Genomic DNA, 21849 nt, shown 5'->3' on the forward strand with positions numbered 1-21849 from the left:
TTTTGTACGTGCATATGTGATTTGACTTGTCAATGTTCCCCATGTTGACATGGATTGGGCAAGGTAGCACTCTGGCTTTTCAATGTTCATGACAGTGAGGGCCATTGGTGTGTGTGTTGCAGTTTGGCTGCTGTGAGTAGCATGTCTCCTCCAATGCTGTCCAGGTGTGACCTTGTGTCTACAGTGTCTATGTCAGTGAGTGGTGTGTTGTGTGAAGGATGCCTATGTTTCAGCATGATGTAGGGGTGGAATGCAGCTCACAACAGCACCGAGTGTGAATGAGACCATGCTATAGTGTCGGCTATATTGGTGTGTCCATTCCATTCACTGTCAGATGTCCCCTGTCAATGATGTATATGTGAGTTCCTGTGTGTTTTGTACAATGTACCATATATATGGCTCATTTGTCATCTGCAAGACACACCTCCCCTGCCCGGCCAGGGGGCACCCCTGGACACTGCATCCCGAGACAATGATTTTGAACATATGGTTGCAATGGCTGTGTGTGCAACCGGGTTTTGTTTGGTCAGTGCATATGTGTGATTGTCAGCCACATCATTTCTCAGGCCCAGTGTCAGACATCTTTTCAGTCCCTTCCCACTCCCTGTGGGTCGAGCATGTTTCAGTGTGAGCTTGCTGGGCCATATGGGTGGGTGGGGATTATCTGTGACTGCAACTCCCATCATGCTCTTAGCTACACCTCCCTTCCCAGCATGCCCATACTTCCTCCCTCTTGACTCTGCTTCCCTGTGAGGGGGTGTGACAGCAATGGCAAGATGGCTGACTGTGAAGTCCTGGTGTTTGTTGTTGCCAAGTTCCCAGCATGGCCTTGTGCTCCCCACAACAGAGCCCAGTGTCAGACATCTTGACAGTCCCTTCCCACTCCCTGTGGGGCGAGCATGTGTCAGTGTGAGCTTGCTGGGCCATGTGAGTGGGTGTGGATTGTCTGTGACTGCAACTCCCATCATGCTCTTGGCTACACCCCCCTTCCCAGCATGCCCATACTTCCTTCCTCTTGACTCTGCTTCCCTGTGAGGGAGTGTGACAGCAATGGCAAGATGGCTGACTGTGAAATCCTGGTGTTTGTTTGCCTACAAGTCCAAAGAGAGCCCTTGTGCTTCACACAGCAACACCCAGTACGGGGTATCTTTTGCTGATATTTCACTGAGGTGTGGGTCAATGCATTCTACCTGGTGAGTTGTGTGGAGTTTGTGTTGAGGGGGGGGATGTCTCCACATGCTGGTAAGTATAGTCAGAGCTGTCAGTCCGCCTTCCCACCCGGCCAGACAGCTCACCATGAAACGTGCTTCCATTGGAGGGTGTGTAAGTTGTCTTTCAGGATGACAGTCAGTGGTGTCCTGCTTCTGATTTGCACACAACCCCTACCAGGGCCTTGTGCTCCCCACAGCAGGACCCAGTGTCAGCCATCTTCTCAGTCATTTTCCACTCCCTGTGATGTGGGCATGTTTCTGAGAGGTCTTGATGGGCCAATTTTGAGGGGGAGCATTATCTGTGACTAAAAAACCCCATCATGCTTTTGGATACACTCACTTCACCTGCATCTCCACTATTCCTTCCTGTCAGTCAGCTGCACTGTGAGGTAGCGAATTTGTGGTGGCAAACTGTCTGGCAGTGTTTATTTGGCTTTTTGCCACTGCCTTGCTCTATTTGTTTGTAGGTTGGTACATGTCATAACACAATTCAAAGTCACCATGAGATGGCAGGTATTGTGTTTGTCTGACTGGCATACACATTTTGGGATGATTATCTATTGGTTACTGTGGCTTTGCTTGCGGTGCATGGTTTCACTGTCGCCTTGCCACACAATATTGGGTATGTTGTTTGTGTACTCACCAGGCTCTGGTATGTCTGTTAGACCATGGACGCTCTCTGGTGGTAGGATGTCCCGCACCTTCTCCTCCCAGGTCCTGAAGTAGACTGGTTTGGCAGGAGGGCCACCGCCAGTGCACTGACTCAAGGCGTGATTTTTTTCAATGAGTTTCTTGACCCTCCTGCGCACGTCATACCACCTGTTCTGGATATTGTCCTTTGTGCGCCTTGCTGGTGCTTTTGCGTTCACCTTGTACACAATCCTCGCCCACATCTTTGTTTTCTGTGACACGGGGGTTCTTTGGACCAATGTACCAAACAAATGTGGCTCTACTCGGATGATCTCGTCTACCAGCACTTCTAACTCACTATCTGTGAACTTTGGATTCTTCTTTGGGGGCATGGTGATGGGTGGTGGTGGTGAGTGATGTGTGTGTGAGGGTGCAAGTGAGGGTGTGTTAGTGTTGGTTTATCTAGCTGTATGTGTGAGTGCTTTTGGTGAGGTTCTGATGGTGTGTGAGTTGTGTGATGGGTGAGTTGTGACTTGTGAGTGTGTCTGTGGTTGCTGTGTGATGGTGTTTGCTGCTGGCTGTGTTTCCTATTTGCAAAGGATCATGGTAGTGATTGATGTCCTTTATATAGGTGGAATTGTGGGTGTGTCTTTGTCCCAGGTTTTTTTTGGTGATATTTATTGGCTTTGTCATTGCTTGTTTGGTCCTTTTTTTTCTTTTTTCTTTTGTGTTTTCTAGGCATGAAGGAGACGTTCTTCTGACCGAGACGGACGCTGATGTTGGCTCGTGCAGGATTCTCCAGCTCGTTCACGCTGCCTGTCTTCTGTGTTTCATATGCGTCGGTCGCGGAGATCTCTATTACTTGTGGGCCCGGTTTTCTGTGCGTGTCGGTCATGCGGCTTGGGCTCCGTGCGAGTCGGTCTGGTTTTACACGCATTGCATCGTACTGCGTGGGTCGGACATCGCGGGTACGTGTCGGTCGGGTTCATTCCGGGATCATGTCGGTCGGTGAAACTCATGTCGGTTTTCCGGCCGGATCACTATTTTCCCTCCGGCTCGGTCATACGGCTTATATTCCGGACGTGTCAGTTGTAATTCACACGCGTTGCATCGTACTGCACGGGTCGTACGCCACCGGTCCGTGTCGGTCGGTCTACGTTCCGGGTCCGTGTCGGTCGGTATGTTTTGCGATCGGAATCGGCCCCAGAATGTGGATTCCATCCCCTAAGCCAGACAGGATCCAAAGACAGAAGAAGCCAGGCAGACCTTTCCCTCACATTGGGGACCACTATCTTGTGCGACAGTAATAGTTCCTCACAGATGTCAACATTTGCACAGCATATGTGCGCCATTGAGACAGCAAGTAACACATACACATAGGGTCCCATTACAAGTATAGGTGCTATTTATTGCACCTGGTTAATAACAATACCTTTTGGTTCATTATTTATCGGGTGTGATAGATGGCGCCTATTATGAAGTTTCTGGGGAATAGCAGGTGACTTCGGTGATTAACGCACAAAATCCGCATGATGCGATAAATACCGAACGCTTCTGCCTGTTAAATTTTGGCAGATTGACCTTCCAAAATTAAAGAAATGATGGGGCAAATTTACAAGGAGTTAACGCCATCAGAATGTCACTTTTTGTGACGTTCTGGTGGCGTTAACTTCTTCACCTTATTTAAAAGGCAGCGTTAAGCCACTTAACGTGGCTTTACCCCGTCTTGTAAATAATTCCCCTGCTCATGCAGCACTTATCGTGAAAGGGGATGCAATGGGTGTTGCAGTGGGTGTTCCTCGGTGTTAGACCCGAGATCCCTGGTTGACTGAGGTAGGTACCTTAGGCCAAGTAGGGACCCATGTTCCAACGTCAGGGAAAGGAAGGTCACCTTTTTAGATAGCCCCGCTCACCCCCTTGGTAGCTCGGCACGAGCAGCCAGCTATATCGTCAAGGCAAATGTGTAAAGTATTCGCAACCATGCTCACAATAATCCAATGATGACTCCACAAACAGACTCCACACAATTTTTGTAAAAACGAGTTTAAACTTTATGTAAAAAGATATACGATAAGACCACACGATATAAAACCAACATATGAGTTTGTGTAATATTCCTCCTGGCCGGTTGTTAGGCCAGCCAGCCCTTGTAAGTTCTGGCAATGTCACTGAGCACTTCTAAACATTCTCCTGTACTCCTAAAATCATATCATACAGTCGTAATGCTCGAATCAGATATGTTTGCAATGTAACAATACTGTAATGCATAACGCAGCAATCAGACACTCTGCAATGAAAAGAATACAATGCATAACGCAACAATCAGGAACTTTGCAAGATCAAATAATGCGATGCGTAACACAACCACCAGATATGTCGTTCTGCAAAAATAAGGCAATGTGTATACTCTAATAAGGTAATTTGTTATACAGGAGAAATGCAATGCGCAATACGCTAATCAGGTAGATCGGTATTCAGAAACAATGCAATGCGTCATATGACAAGCAGGTAGTTTGTTATGCAGATAGAAATGCCCTGTGTCATACACTAATCAGGTAGTTCGGTATGCAGGAATAATGCAAGGCGTAATACTCTAATCAGGTTCTCCGTTATACAGAAATGATGCAATGTGTAATACCACAGTCAGGTGCTCCGTTCTTCAGAAATGGAATAATGTGTAATACACTCAGGCCCCGATTACCGGGCCTTAGGCGGTCTCTCTGCCTCTCACAGTTGCCCCCCCACGCAGTACGATGTGTACCACCACTCCTTTGGCGATACGGACCACGACGCAAGCCGAAACAAAGGCTCGTGCTTTCAACACGAGAGAGCGGCCAAGAACGTCTCCCTCCGAGCCTGTGCCCCGCCCCAGGAGTCGACACACGTTACGTGGGGGACACGAACTCACTCTCCTCTCCTCGTCCAGTGGCTGGGCCTCCAATGCAGCTTTGTGAAATGGCAACGGTGGCTCGGGCCGGCAACTCATCTCCTCCGGGATTGCCGGTTCGGGCCGCTTCAACCACGAAGATCTCAGGCTGCCACAAAGCACATGCACTCAGCATCGCTGAATCTTCCTTCACTCCGGTTGCACGATCACTGGGCACTCCACACACAAGTCTCCGGCTGCACGAAGATCACGCGCACAGCGTCGCCGAGACTCACTTTACTCCGGTGCACACGATAACAAGGCAAATCCTCACAAAGGTTTCCCGGTGCACAACGCACCCGCACACAGCGGTGATGAGACTCACTTGGATTCCGGTGCACACGATAACAAGGCAAATCCTCACGAAAATCTCACGGTGCACAACGCACACGCACACAGCATCGATGAGACTCACTTAGATTCCAGTGCACACGATAACAAGGCAAATCTTCACGAAGGTCTCACGGTGCACAACGCACACGCACACAGCGTCGAGGAGACTCACTTGGATTCCGGTGCACACAATCACAAGACGACTCCTTCGAGGGTCTCTGGCTAGACAGAGCACACGCACAGAGCTTCTCTGAGACACACTATGACTCCAGGTGCCATGATCACAGGGTACGCCTTACGGAGATCTCAGGCTAGACAGAGCACACGCACACAGTGTCTCTGAGAGTCTTCTTTGGAAACTTTTGTGTTCCTGTGTTTCCGAACAGGGAGCCAGCTCACCTCAGGCCCCTGGGGATAGTTACTTCAGGACACAGCACACAGCAAAGTGCTTCAAGCAGGGGGACACAGCACACAGCAAAGTCCCTTTAGCCTTTCCTTGGTTGAAACAGCAAACTGCAGGCCAGCCCCAGATCACACAGACTCTTCAGTTGTTTCTTCCTTGGCAAAGATCCTTTTGACCACGAAGTAGCTCCAGTCTTGTTCACACTTGATCAAGCCATTCTCCAAAGTTCAGGGGCTTCAGCTCTCATAGTTATACCCCTCAATGGCTTTGAGGTATTTGTGCTTCAGGGGGCACTGACCACTGTTCACACCAGTTCGGGGTGCCTCCCTGCCAGTGACACCTTTCTTCCTTTGATTAGTGGGGGTCCGGATCCTCAATCGCTCAGCAGGAGATGGCCCAATTGTTTTATAGCAGCAACCCAGGCCTCTTCACCTCTAGGGGCTTCTCCTCCACCTACACTCCAGACGCAGGTCACCCTGTTGCTGTCTCACCTCCTCCCCTGGGTCAAGACATTCCCCAGATCCTATCGCTTTCAAATCCAGACAGTCAATCCACAGCCAGGCAGAGACACACAGAAATGTCAGAGCACAAAAGCTTCAGCTCTCATAGTTATACCCCTCAATGGCTTTGAAGTCTTTGTGCTTCAGGGGGTACTGACCACTGTTCAAACCAGTTCGGGGTGCCTCCCTGCCAGTGACACCTTTCTTCCTTTGATTAGTGGGGGTCCGGATCTTCAATCACTCAGCAGGAGGTGGCCCAATTGTTTTATAGCAGCAACCCAGGCCTCTTCACCTCTAGGGGCTTCTCCTCCCCCTACACTCCAGACGAAGGTCATCCTGTTGCTGTCTCACCTCCTCCCCTGGGTCAAGACATTCCCCAGATCCTTTCGCTTTCAAATCCAGACAGTCAATCCACAGCCAGGCAGAGACACACAGAAATGTCAGAGCACAAAAACGCAGTGGCTTCTGAACACACAATGCAAAAACCACCTACATAAAAAGATGTGTTATTACATTGTGAGTTCAGGCATACTAAACTCCACCTTTCCATCTTAAGCCTTTGGGAAGATAGGCTGGAAAACATATTACCCATCCTTCCGATTCTGTCCTATGGGCAAGATGGCCTTTCCACAGTGAAAAACTAAATGGAGATTATTTCACTGTCAGGACATGACACACACCTTAGTAAATGTCCTACCTTTCACATGCACTACACCCTGTCCAGGGGGTACCCCAGACCTACCATAGGGGTGTCTGAGGTGCACAGATAGGGAAGGATAAGGTCTGGCAAGTGAGTGCACTTGACAGAACAACATGGCAGTTTCACAAACTGCAGGCAGACTCCGCAATGGCAGGCCTGAGTTCCCTTTTAAGGCTACTTGTGTGGGTGGCACAAATAGTGCTGCAGGCCCACTAGTAGCATTTGCATTACCAGCCCAGGCACACATAGTGCACTTTACTAGGGACTTTACTAGTAAGGCAAACATACCAATCATGGACAACCAATTACCATTACTTTATACAGGGAACACTTACACGTTGACACTGGTTAGCAGTGGCAAAATGCCCAAAGCATCTAAGTTGGCAACACCATGTCAGAAAAAAGGTCTAGGGTGAAAGCAAAACGTTTAGGTACTTTAGCCAAAAAGGGCCAAGTCCTACACGCAGCAATACCCATTGCTTTTTTATGCTGACCATATTTACAAGGTATGGGACAGTGCCAAAAATACCCACAGGGAAGACCTGGTCTTAAACAGGCGATACGAGGAGGAATATTTAATTTCTCCTCCTATTTTGCTCTTTCCACATGGGCTGCAGAAAGCACACATAGATAGAGCAATATCGCCTGAAAAGATTGTTTGTATGCAGGATGGTGTCCTTTCCTGCACATAAACAATTGCTCCTGCAGCGCCGGCACCTTAGCAAACTGACGCTAGAGTGTCTGCGCTGGCGCTAGGTATCTTTTTTAGCGCTAGGGGTAACGCAAGGGTTCGCCTCATTCTTGTGAATACGGCGCATCCTTGCATTTTGAAACTGTTTGGCGCGCGGCGTTACCAATTATGGCATAACACGTCACTCTGCCGGTTTGTTGTAAATATGCCCCCTCAAGTCATTAACGTATCCGATAACTATCGGATGGACTAAATAAAACCAAACACGTAATTCCGACTCATGTGCAAACAGGAGTTAAGCGTCGGTTTGAATTTAACGAGCAGGTTGTAATCAGGATCTTAGCATACAAACAGAGAAAAATGTACACTTGTAAGGAAGGCTGATAGAGGGAGTCAGTACACTAACCACCTACTGGTGCAAGTAAGGAGGCCTGTACCCTCAAACTACCAGGAACAGCCACATGGTAAAGAAGTAAGAACCACGCTCCATCAAGGGTGGGAATAAACTTTGAAGCAACCTCCAATCCCGCAGAGTAAACTATACTGCGGGGGCAGCAAACAATCTGTGTGGAACTGCTCCCCTGGTGCTGTAGATGTGAAGTCCCTATGAAAATCTCAAATAGGGCCAGTACATTGAAAGTGACGTCACAGTCCACACTGAGGCTGTTGTCCTTACATTGCAACCAATAAAGAAGATTTCGGGTGAAGTGAATGCTGGATTTTATGCAGTCGTTATACTTTCATTCCACCTACAGTTATAAAAATTGTATTGATTGTCAATTGTTTACTTTGTACAAGACTGTCACTCCATCTACGCTTGTTTGTCAATATCAAGCATGTCAGAGTGATTTAAAAGGCAGGTCATAATTCCTCCTGAAAATTGGGAATCTCTACTTTTTTTTATCACATTGTTTTAGCTCATATGGAGATTTTTTTTGTTACTGTGTGCCAACTCTGTGCACTCAGCATGGAGGTGAGGAATGGAGGGATGGAAACACACTGACCACTGGTGTCATTGGATTTGAATTATAAAAAATCATTATTGCCTCTGTCGGGTGCACTCACCTGTCTGTCCAGCCTTGTAGGCAGGCTTGTCAGTCTGCAAGAAAGTCCCTTTCTGCCTTCTCTGGATCAGAACATTTTTACTCTCCTCAAAGGGTCGGATTACATCGGCGACCCGAACCAGGACTGTGGCAACCTCCTCCGCACCCAGAGGTTCTGGCACCTGGTCGGGGGAAGAATGACAAGGGTGGCCAGAGGTTAGTGGGGCACATGGGGGCAAAATACTGAAAGCCTCAATAGATCTGTGGACCGTTCACAGCATGTGCTTCAGAGGGGTGTGTGTGATTCATGGTTTACAGGTACTATTCCCATGGGGGGCTCAGTGAGCATTCATCCTTCCACTGTCAACAATATGTACAAGTCATAGTAACATCCAGTCTTTGAAAAGTTATAAACCTTCCTCCTTCGCACATGGGGGTAAAATGAGGCTTTGGAGCAACCCATAGGCTGCCCTCAAAGTATTCGCAGCAGCAATCTGACATCTAAAGCAACACGCTTTCAAAAACATATCCATTCCCCCAGTTTGCATCCAGGGGCGTAGCTGGTCAGTATGATTGGGGGGTGTAAGCTTCAGATTTCCCAACGATGACGCTGGGACATCTTGTTAAAGTGCATTTTTAAGGGGGGGTGTAACACTCTAAACACCCCCCCTGGAGCTATGCCCCTGCTTCATACCCCAACACCTTGCCCACAATATTACCCCCACACACTGCCACAACAGACTCATGCTTTTCTACCATTGCCTTTGCCACTTCTTGCCCACAGTTTGCCCCACTTGCACAAGCCTCCACACTGTCTCTGCACCCCCTCCCTGCTCCCTTCCTCCATCCGCCTTCCACGTGGTCAGGTGGTTTCCTCACTCCTACAGACCTCCCTGCTCCCTTCCTCCATCCACCTTCCACGTGGTCAGGTGGTTTCCTCACTCCTACAGACCTCCCTGCTCCCTTCCTCCATCCACCTTCCACGTGGTCAGGTGGTTTCCTCACTCCTACAGACCTCCCTGCTCCCTTCCTCCATCCACCTTCCACGTGGTCAGGTGGTTTCCTCACTCCTACAGACCTCCCTGCTCCCTTCCTCCATCCACCTTCCACGTGGTCAGGTGGTTTCCTCACTCCTACAGACCTCCCTGATCCCTTCCTCCATCCACCTTCCACGTGGTCAGGTGGTTTCCTCACTCCTACAGACCTCCCTGCTCCCTTCCTCCATCCACCTTCCACGTGGTCAGGTGGTTTCCTCACTCCTACAGACCTCCCTGATCCCTTCCTCCATCCACCTTCCACGTGGTCAGGTGGTTTCCTCACTCCTACAGACCTCCCTGATCCCTTTCGCATACTCAAGACAGTAGGCTTCCTTGTACACCACAGAACCCCTCCGGCCCCCAAAAATCAAACTCCCTTTCTCGCCTGCCTGGCCTCACTAGTCAACCACTCTCTGCTCTCCACCTCTTACCCCCAAAGTTTCAAAACTGTGGTTGTGGAAGTTCTCAAAAACCCAAGTGCAGACCGTCTTCTCTCCCGCTAGCTATGTCCCTATATATTGTTCTTTTCAAAAACCCTGCAGCATCTTATGTTCAACTGAGGTATACAGTGCCCAAACACACCTTGCTGTTTGCACTACAGCCTAGCCGATGAGTGTCTATGCCATGGGTGCTTAAGTTCTTGACACTGCCCTCACCCTTGTGTAGACCAAAGCTCGGATCCACTAACAATGGACGTACTTAGAGGCCACCAGGGGTGGCAGATGAGACCACTGGCCTCATAGGTGGCAAAATCAGTGCCTAGAACACAAAGGCAGCTTTTCCTAATTGACGCTGGTTGGACCTCCACTTACCTGTCAATTTTTTTTTACTATACAAATAGTGAATAATATTCACTATTAGTGTAATAAAAAATAGAGTACATTCGCTGGAATATGACCCTGTCTGGCAGCTAAGATAAGTAAAAGATGGTGTTGAATGTATGCTGAATGCATGCTTGCAGGTGAGGGTGTATTTGTGTGCGCGGGGGTGTGTGAATGTGTTAGTATGTGTTAGTATGTGTAAGCATGTGTGTGTGAATCAAAGTAAAGGTCAAATGGCATGCAATGTCACTTCCGCTACCTCTGTTAAGATCAAGCAAGGCTTAGGTCCGTGACTCCCTGGACTGGACCACCCATATATTGGAAAAACAAATAAGGTGTCGAGGGAGGTTATTCAATTTGAATCTCAATAAACCTTAGACTATTAATTCTAACGTTTTTAAGCTTTATTCAGCTTAATTTAGTTTTTTTGAAAAGACATTTCAAGTCAATTACACATGTCTTTAAAAGGAATGACACATTATTAAGTCACACTTTGTCATCACATTTGAAAACATATTTTAAACAAAAATACAGCACATAATAAAAACATTTTTGTGAAAGAAATACAACACCTCAGTGAAAACGAACAAATATATACAAGCCAAAAATATAACCAGTCCTAGGTTCAAATTGGTACACTAGGCGGACACTGACTCATTTTTTGACACATGTCTACTGTCCTACCTTTGTTTTTCCAACTTCCGCTACCTCTGGCATTTTGGAAAATTGACGTCTATAAACAGGAGGATATCCCCTACTAATCAAAATCTAATTCTAATCACTGCATTCATGCATCACTTACAGACTCCCATATATTCACTATTCTCATCACACTGAGCCCAAATATATGCAACATTATAACATTTTTTTCTAAAAAGTCATACAGTTAAATTCCACTTGACACATGATCTCCTATATCCCCTTCTTTTTACATCAATGTGCTGAATCAGTATAATAGGAGAAAACATACAGAACAGTCAATTTTCTTTGAAAAAGGCCTATGACTTTTTCCAAGTGCAAATGAGCAAGAAAGAATAAACATGATTTCATAAAGAAATCACAAGTCCTATTCCAAAAGATTATTCAATAAAAAGTTGTCAACGCGGCGTTTCGGTGGACGGAAATTGAAATGCCACCTTCTTCAGGACTTTAGTAAATTACAACACTCATGCTAATTGAACATCATCTCTGTCCCTCAGAACACAGTATATTATCTGAGCCTCCATTACTCATAAATAGCCCACGTATTTCATGAACATTCTTCACATTTTAGGTACAGACCCCAATAGTAATTTCTTCAAAAACACTCCCAAACTTACAGCGAGTGCTTGTTTAAACAGGACGCCCGTTCCCGCTTGTGTAATTCAATAGAATGAAACCGAGTCTCACTCTTCATGCTCCCTTTATACGTGCGGGGGCCCGATCGTGTCTGATCACGTGTTGCTAATTTAAATTCAATTGAAACTTTATTTAAACACGCTGGGTGAAGGAAAGGGCATAATGTAGTGTGGGCCGGGTTCAGAGTCAGCTCTAGGGCGGTGCGATCGGTGCGATCACAACGGGCGTTGACTTGGGGTGGGGGCGTCGTTTTTGAAAATGCATACTATCATCTTAAAAGCACCTGCTGCCGTATTCCTGGCCTACAGCAATTTTCAGACATCAATTAAAATGCCAAGATAACTCCGGTGATTAATTGTCTTCCTGGAAAGAGACTGGAGGTTTGTCTAGTGCAAGTTTTGACTCATCCTTGGGTAGTGCAGATGGTTAAAATGCCTGCTGCTAAGAACATGTACCATGCTAATAAACAATAGCAAATAATGTCAGTGGGTTACCGCTTCTAGAAGAGACCTCCTTTTGTTACTTGTCATTTATAAGTCAAAATCCTAATATAGAACATTGAGCTATTAACTGTCATCCTAGAGCTGCATGCAAACTGCAAGGTATATGTTCGAGATGTATTTTTTTTTTGCCCAGTCTTTCATCATTCTAATCTTGTGAAAAAGGTTCATTTGGGTAGAAAACAACTCTTATTATGAAAGAGAACCCCTAACAATAATCTTACGTTTTAAATTCCAAATTTGTGCTTTTCCAGGATAAGGACTCAAACTATATTGCCACCAGTATCGATGACATGTAGCTCTAACACCACACCTTGTAGTCCTGTCTGATGTAACATTTCCTATACACTTATTTACACACATATGATTGTCTCTGTGCAATGTGTGTGTGTGGTGTAAAGTGCTCTGACACCTTACACTGGTATGAGTGGTGCTATAACACTAAATTAATCTGAGAGACAGTGATTATGGAGACTTGAGAGGCACTGTTCAAGGGAGCTAGTGAGGGAATCCGTGGCAGAGGTGGTCATTGGGGGCTGCCAAAAGACATTGTCGCACAGGGCACCACCAGCACGAAAGCCGGCCCTGAGTGTGTTGCTTCTTTAAATTCGTTGTAAAATGTATTTATATACACCACCAGTGGTAGAAAAGCCATATTACAAGGCATATATTACATACATTGGACTTTCTTGTGACTTTAATACTTTATTATTTTACACATCGCAAATATACGGTAATTTAGAAGGATTTTTTTAATAAAGCCGATTTTATCATTCTTATCTTTTATAGTTCTCATCACCTAAGTCCGCAGCTATCTAATCACTGCCGTAATACAGAGGTTTTACTATGACCAGTTTATTCAAAACTTTATTGAAACTTATACTCATTCTTTAACATATTAAAAACAGCTCATCTCAGATTGTCACATAGTGAGCATGTCTCTGCCTTTTGGACCCATATTAGCTATCTTATTCATTACACTTGGTATTTTCAAACCAATATTGTCACCCACTTTAATGGCTAGCGACTTAAAAAAATCTTATATTATTAGGAGGATGTACATCACTTCTGCCAGCAAGGGGTATTAGATTATGGTCATAAACTCTTTTTTGTTATCTATATTTATTTCATTAATTGTACTTATATGAATAATAACGTCCATAAATGTAAGAATGTTTTTGCAACCTACATATTTTATTACAATAATTAGTATCACAATTCAAATATTGCTACCTAAATTGCTAAAAAGACAAGCGGATTTGCATGTATAGTTAAATGTGACCTGTGATATATAATCGATCATTATTTCCGCAATGATGATCGCGCGTATAAAGGGAGCATGACGAGTGAGACTCGGTTTCACTCGATTGAATTACACGAGCGGGAACGGGCGTCCTGTTTAAACAAGCACTCGAGGTAAGTCCGGGAGTGTTTTTTAAGAAATTACTATCAGGGTCTGTACCTAAAATGTGAAGAATGTTCATGAAATACGTGGGCTATTTATGATTAATGGAGGCTCAGATAATATACTGTGTTCTGAGGGACAGAGATTACGTTTAATTAGCATCCTGCCCTCGATAACAAGTTTTTAGAAAAATAACTAACTGGAGTATTTTGTTTATATGTCTGTCTCTCGGTGGGTTTAAAAATAAAGCCACCATTCACACTAGAAAAATGTGGGGAGCGAACTGAGATACATTTATAAACGTAGCTTTTTTGAAGTCGATATTGAATCCTTATTGTCACTAAGAATATAGGAGCGAGCGAGGGGTTAGTTCTACCAGGTGTCTGCAGCCATGCATAGAAACTACAGGCATGATTAAGAGCGAGGGGGCTATGAAGATGGAATTGTGCATTATGCAAATGTATGCAAACCTTTGGGGGCCCTAGTATAGTATTTGCATATCATTTTTAAACTGCACACATTTTTTATTAATTTATTTATTTTGAAGGTTTTATGTAGCGCGAATATGACCCTTGCGGGTATCAGAGCGATTTACATGGGTACAAAGCAGGAAGCAAAAAGAACAAAGGATTACATAATTAAATCTTGTGATACAAACATCAGTTGAGGGCCATATGTACTATGTTTCATGAGAATTTCCTTAAAAGTGAGGATTTTACTTCTTCTTTAAAAGAGGTAAAAGAAGGATTCCGTCTGGTTTTCGGAGGCAGTGCGTTCCAAATCCTAGGAGCGATTCCAGATAAGGTGTGGTTGTGTGTTTTCTTTTTGGCAAAGCGTTGTGGGTTCAGAAGAAGATTGCTGGTACTTCTGGAGGATCTGTTGCGACAGGAGAGCATCTGGGCCAAGTAGCGTGGAGTATTGTGATGTAGGGCTTTGTGAGTCTATGATGAGCCTAGCCGCTGAGTTGAGCGAGGCTCTTAGAGGGGCCGTTGATGTTCTGGGAAAACCGCAAAGCGTTGCAATCACATAGTCTAGTCTTGGGATTACTAATGCATGAGCTGCCAGTTTGAAGTCATGTGCGGGAAGGAATGGTTTTAATTTTCTGAAGCTGTTTATCTGAATGTTTGTGCCTTTTGTTGCAGCACTAATATGTTTCTGCACATTTAGATTTCTGTCAAGTGTTAATCCAGAGATTTTGCTGAGTCAACAATATGAGGTTGACAGTTGAGCGTTGATAGTTGTTTAAGCCATTCTTCGATGTTGGTAGTTTGGTTGGGAGGAGCGATGAGGAGGAATTCAGTCTTGAGGGTGTTTAATTTCAAGTGGTTGTCCGCCAGCCAAGTCTGGGTTTTTTGAAGAGTTGAATTGAGAGTTGTGATATCGTCCAGAGAGGTGATCTTTAAGTATAGTTGTGTATCATCAGCGTAAATGTGATAGTGGATGTTTGAGGAACTGAGAATTTTGGTGAGTGGTTCCATGAAAAGGTTGAAAAGTGTGGGCGAGAGAGATGAGCCCTGCGGTACGCCTAAAGTGACTGGGACGGCCATAGACAAGGATTGATTGACCTTGAATCTTTGGGATCTATTTTGGAGGAACGAGGTGAACCAATTTAGAACTGATCCTGATAGGCCCATTCTATATTTTAGAAGGTCCAGAAGATTGTCATGTTTGACGGTATCGAATGCCGAAGAGAGATCAAGAAGGATTAGCAGACAGGCTTCGTTTGATCAAGGTTTTTTAGTGCGTCATCGATTATGTGAGTCATGGCCAATTCAGTACTGTGCCCAGCTTGAAAGCCGGATTGGTATTGGTTGAGCAGGTTGAAATGGTCAATGTGGTTTCCCAGCTGGCTGTGTACACATTTTTCTAGGAGTTTGGCTAGAGTTGGGATATTAGAGATCAGGCGGTCGTTATTTAGGTCCATATGGTCTGCTGTTGGTTTCTTTAGGATGGGTGACACCTGCCCAGATTTAAGGCTTTCAGGAATGATTTCTTGAATCAGAGAGGTATTGATAATCTTGGTCCATAGAGGCAGAAGCAGCGGTATGAACTACATTTTATATAAGTGAGATCATGCTAGAGGCCAAAATGGGTGGTAACCTTGCTTTTGTATTTGTCCAATGAAGCAATAATTTCATACCTATAGTGATATTCTTAATAATATATATTTAACGTCATTATGAGTGGCTAGTCTCGTTTGGGTCTGGACTTAAAATTACATATGGACTTGCCTATCTCCTTAGATTATAAAACGGTGCAACCTGCCAAGAAAGTAAAGAAAATTGGCGATTTTGCAACGCAATTGCTTTTAAAGTGATCCTTAACCATTTCCACATCAGAACAAAAAAATTGGAAAAGGTTCTTTTAATTGAAGGTGAGCATTAGATCTGGGTTTTTTTTAAAAGAGGGCACATCCATATAATTGACAAGAGGGAATTAGCCCTTCTGACATGATTTGTTAAACTTTACAGGCCCTGTTGACCGTAGAGGGATTAATTTACATATACACCTGTGGTCAAAGATCTAAAGACCAATTAGGAGGTAAGTTGATATAGGTACGTCTAAGAATTGATGCATTTCTAAAAAATGTAGAATACTGAAAAGGGTTTACTGTTATAGAGTCAACCACTGATAAGGAGCATGAACGTAATTAAGAGCTAACCCTGGACAATCATAATAAACTGTAATTAATCATCTTCTTCTCATAGAAAATTCTGATTTTTAAAAAAATAAAATAAAAACATTTAAACTATAATTGAAGGCAAGATTGAATTTGTTGATAACTCATTTAAAAATAGATCTGGCAAGATGGCAGCCATATGCTGGCTGAGAGAGCACCGTAACTGATCACCTCCTCACCTCCCATACGAAAAGCACAGCAGTGAGGCTTATGGAAAAATGCTTTAGAAAAAACTAAATAGACAGTAAGAAATGTTGTAAGAAATGCTGTGGGACCTACTTACTGTATATAGCTCAGCAGCGTGTGGTCTTCAAACTGCTGACCCGTGTATACGACTGGTGTGTCGTCTCCCTCAGGGACCTTACCGACTCTTGTTTGGGAACTGGCGTGGAGCAGCTTGGCTCAGGATGCCGCCAAGGAATGCTAGGGGGGAAAGACGTGCGTCGTAGGGGAATCCACTGCCCCGATCAAAGCCCCAGAAACCGCCCAGGTCAAACAATGACGTGGAGCGGTCATGGATAGCAGCAATGCTTCAGGATCCGCGGGTCTCGGAAAAAGAACTATCCCGTCTATCTTCCTTGTGGCAAGGAAGGGACAGAACACTGGACAGGAAGGAGGCTCATATGAAAAGGCTGCTCTTTCTACATGTCCAGATGAGGTGAGCCCTGGGAGCGTAGGGGTCTCGGGACTCAGTGTCGAGACTACAATGACCCAGGGGGGGCAGGAAAATACACTGTGTGGTCCCCCACTGTCGACCTCAGGGACGGATGGGCTTGGGGGGCGAGAATCACAGATTCAGAGAAAGACAATATTGGGGGCTGCACCCCTAGACTTTGGTCTCACTAGGTCAGAGACAGAGGTTATTAATGCACTTGGTGGCAAAACGCAAATAATGGATGGGAATAATGCCTTAGAGCTGCCGGAGACAGATATAGGCGACCACTTTTTTCTCTGTCAGACCATCCAAACTCATCGGGGGATGAGTTTATGCAGCTGTCCGATGGCCCCTCAGGGTCTCCAAACAGTAGATGGAGCGAAACCAGCAGTACTCATCCAGAGGAGGAGACCCTGGGAAATCGTATCAGGGCATCTGGCTCTGGGACAGTACGGAATTTTTTTTATCATCGATATCTTGAGCACCTATGGAACCAGTTATTTCTCCTGGTCAGGAGAAGCCAAACCTCACTAATCAGGGAATAGGCACAGGTTCAGGGGGGACACTGAGACAAGAATAGCGCAACTCACCAGAACATTCAGGTGATATCCCGTTGGCTGTTATCTACAAGACAATTATGTCACATAGAGATGAAAGCCGGACGGAGAGTCCAAAAAACTCAAGGTGCCTGCAGAAAGCTTCAGAATTCACTCCGGCGGGTAGCAAAGTCCTGTTCAAAATTCACAGAAAGGATCTCTGAAGCAGAGAACAGAATCTCTACAGTTGAGGATGAGATGATGGTACAGAAAGCGGCTAAAGATGCACTGGCTATGCAGAAGGGTGATATTGCTTGGAAGCTTGAGGATATGGAAAACCGTCTCCACTGCAACAATTTAAGAATTCTGGGTGTGCCTGAAGGTGTTGAAGGCTTGGATCCACGAAAGTTTGTGGTGGAACTTTTTACAGAAGCTTTCCCGGAAGTAGCACAGTGATCATGGGTCATAGAAGTACAACGCGCCCACCGGTTCCCATTTTGGCAAAGCAACTACTCTGGACCTAATCATTCTACCCCGAGACCTAGAGCAATACTGATCTACCCTTTAAATTATCTTTCTAGGCAGGCTTTGTATGATTTGGCATGGCCAGATAGACAGAGAAAGGAGGATGGGTTTGAGTTTTTTGTTCACTTCGATTACTGTCATGCAACAGTGGAAAAAAGATGGCAGCTTCGGCAGTTAATTAATCCTTTTCAGGGCAAAGGTGCTCAAGCATTCCTCTTAAACCCAGCTAAACTCAAGATAATATATAAGGACAAGACAAAATTCTTCACATCTGAGATAAAAACGAAGGAATTTTTACAAGGAAAGTGGTCAACACTTGTTATTGTCAGTGTTAGATGGAAGTAGCTGTCCATATATGATCTTAGCTTCTTAGCTTTAATCTATGTTGTGCTTTAATATAAGTTTCTTTTCATATTGCACTGTTTGGGTGAATTCGGAGGGGAGTGTTAGGTGTGTCTAGGGGGCTCTCCATCACTTTAGACCTATGGGTCTTTTTGCCTCTATGTTGGGGTGGGCAGGGGGGGCCTCCGTTGGCAGAGGAGGTGTTGGTGAGGGTGTTGGCGGTGTGTTTGGGCTGGGGAAGGCTGCAACAGGGGGAGGGATGCTGGGGGTAAAAAATGTATATAAGCCAATAAATGTTCTAAAGCAAACAGGAGGAAGGAATGTGATATTTTGAGAGAGAGGGAGTTGTCGACGTTCTTGAACCTACGGGAGAATAGCTTAAGTATGCAGCCTGGGCAGGAGCGGGTTAATATACTAGCGTATGCAGATGATATAGCGATAGCTACGCCGGATCCAGCCAAGACTCTGACAGAGATTGAACGGCTAGCAGTTTTATTTGGGAAAAGATCCAGCTATAAGTTAAATTTAACCAAGACACAGGTAATATGCACAGACCAAGCACTCTTTAATGATTCTTGAGTTATACTTAGGGGTGCGCATCAATGCATGTCTGGATAAGATGGTATTGTTTAACTGGGACCCCATGGTGCGGAAAATTAAAAGGAAGTTATACAGAATGGAAGGTCTACACCTGTCGATGGTGAGAAAGTGTAACGTCTTAAAGATGAATATTTTACCCAGGATCCTGTATTATTTTAGGGCAGTCCCCCTGGAGCTCAAAGGGAACCAACTTCAGAAATTAGTCTATATGTAGTAGCTTTCTGTGGGCTCAGGGTAAACCCCGGTGAGCTATGAAGTACATGACCCTTCCACGATCTCGAGGGGGCTGGGCAGTCCCTAACTTCCCATTTTATTATTGGGCATGTCTACTTCAACAAATGTGATTCTTACTGGTTGGGAAAGGAGAGGTTAAGCTAGACGAATCCCCCCATATTTTCCAAATATTATTTGGCCCCGAAGTAGAGAGGAGATACTTTCAAATTCTTGAGCCCAGCTATTATAAAAAAAAACCTGTTTCAAGATAGTTCAAGCTGCACATAATGCATGGATCCAGATTCAGAGATACTTGCAGATTGACAGGTTTCGTTTTTACACACCTACCTCCTCTTCAGTATTGCTTCCCTCTATCTTCTCCAAGGCCATTATGACTGGATGGAGACGAAAGGGTATTCAGACTTCGGGAGATTTAGTGGATAGCAGGGGTGTTAGGCCCTACTCTTCGTTGATGTCTGAATTTGACCTTCTTAGAACCAACTTTTTTAAATATCTGCAGATCCGGGACTATTTGCTAAAAAGAGGGGATGCTGCGCAACTGGCTCAGAAAATGAATCTGTTAGAAGTAGTTAGGAGGCGTGGAAAGATTGGTATTTTATTTCAAACTTTTATTGAAATACAAAATGATGATCTGGAGGCACAGAATTCAAAATGGAACACCACACTGTCTGAGGGAGGGAATATTTTACATGACTCTATTGCATTGGCTGATAAACTTTTGATCTCCTCCAGCCTGAAAGCGCAACAATATAAAACTATGTTTAACTTATACTATACTCCCACAAGAATTTCACGATGGGGTGGCTTAAATGAGGGCAAATGCACTCGTTGTGGGATGGCTCAGGCTGACAGTGTTCATATGTTCTTTGCATTCCCTGAGTTGAGACACCTGATAGACAGGATGCAGCTTTTCTTGACGGAGGTTACAGGGGCACAGATTGTGATTGTGATTACACCAACAGTTATGCTCTTGGGTGTCATGGGAGATGCTATGCCTGCCCAGGAGATGTATACATTTAGGTATTTAGGATTTATAGCTGTGGCAAGATTATGCATTGCATCACTTTGGCGGCAGAAAGAACCACCGACCTTCGAAATGTGGAGAGGAAGATTATATGCTATATGCAAGCTGGAATCTAGTTTATGCGCTATTAAATGGCCACAGAAACGGAGATTGGGCCTTAAGATCTGAGGCGCTCTAGCCGATCATTTAGCACCTACAACGGCTTAGAGATGATCTCCGTGCTGTTTGTTTTGGTATGCTGAATTATCTATGTACCTATCCCTCTATGTCTTTGGTTTTTATGTAGTAAAATGTATCTAGTTAGGTTTGTTATAGATATGTGGGAATATCTGACCCTAGTGTTAGTAGGATATCATAGAGGCTATATGTATGCTTGGTTGATTGTGTCCTATCCTCTAGTGCATGTGTGTTTGTAATTGCTTGCTTTCTGTTATTGGCTTACAAAAAATAAAAAATAAAAAAATAGATCTAGCACTTTGGGTTGAATGGGAAGTTATATCTGTGTGCGAGTATAAACCTTGTCACTGAACTTTGTATATGTAAAGATGTTATGTGTACATATTTTATTTGTAACTATGTTTCATGTACATCTTTTACAGATGATTGTTGTCATTTACTAAAGTTCTGAAGAAGGTGGTATATCGATTTCTGCCCACCGAAATGCCGCGTCGACAACTTTTTATTGTATAAACTTTTGGAATAGCACTTGTGATTTCTTTATGAAATCATGTTTATTCTTTCTTGCTCATTTGGACTTGGAAAAAGTCAAAGGCCTTTTTCAAAGAAAATTGACTGTTCTGTATGTTTTCTCCTATTATACTGATTCGGCACATTGATATAAAAAGAAGGGGATATAGGAGATCATGTGCAAAGTGGAATTTAACTGAATGACTTTTTTAGAAAAAAAACGTTCTAATGATTTTAATTGCTTTTTGTATATGTACATTGAATTACTAAAATAAATATCAGAAATGTTTTGCATATATTTGGGTTCAGTGTGATGAGAATAGTGAATATATGGGAGTCTCTAAGTGACGCATGAATGCAGTGATTAGAATTAGATTTTGATTAGTAGGGGACATCCTCTTGTTCTTACTGCAGTGCACCCTGTCCCCTACGTGTATAAGGGTACCTCTCAATATTTGATAATAGAATTTATATCTACGCCACTAACATTGTACTAACGTCTTCAACCCTATTGTACTAGACCCTTGACAGCATTCAATAGCCCCATCCTCCTTGTATTACTTCACATCTGAGGCACCACAGGGGGTGCACTCCACTAGTTCTCTTCCTACTTCTTCAACCAAGCCTTGTATGCCATCACCACACCTTCAACAGTTGGAACTGTTGGTGTCCCCGTGGGGCTCACTTCGGGTCCCACGTCTCTGATTCCTGCACATCAATTATTCAGGTAGCACAATATATCCATTTGACTTTCCCTGTAACTTTTTTTGAATGATACTCAAATATCTTTTTACATTTCCTTAACTCCAGTCTTGCACCTTGCTTTGTTTAACAGCTAGACATGATTGGGTGGCTTGAATTCACTGGACTGCTCCAAAATTGAACTCCTACTTTGCTCTGCCTATACACTACAACAATCCACTCTCTGACCTCATTCTCTTCCAGTTATGCTGTCTTATGCAGTCTACTCTGCTGGAAATAATAAGAAAGCTTGCTTGACCTTCATGCAAGTCTATAAACCTTCTTAT

General features: G+C 44.4%; 1 protein-coding gene across 2 annotated transcripts in view; it reads right to left on the bottom strand.

Moving 5' to 3' along the window:
- Positions 1–21849, bottom strand: part of LOC146812807 (alpha-2-macroglobulin-like protein 1) — a 747116-nt gene that overhangs the window by 698761 nt on the left and 26506 nt on the right. For both annotated transcript variants that reach the window (XM_085619917.1, XM_085619918.1), the window contains exon 3: positions 8460–8619. In XM_085619917.1, coding sequence (XP_085476043.1) covers positions 8460–8619 — 160 coding nt within the window. The remainder of the gene's footprint in view (positions 1–8459; positions 8620–21849) is intronic.

This window comes from Triturus cristatus, chromosome 7, assembly GCF_964204655.1.
Source record: "Triturus cristatus chromosome 7, aTriCri1.1, whole genome shotgun sequence".
Taxonomy (NCBI): Eukaryota; Metazoa; Chordata; class Amphibia; order Caudata; family Salamandridae; genus Triturus; species Triturus cristatus.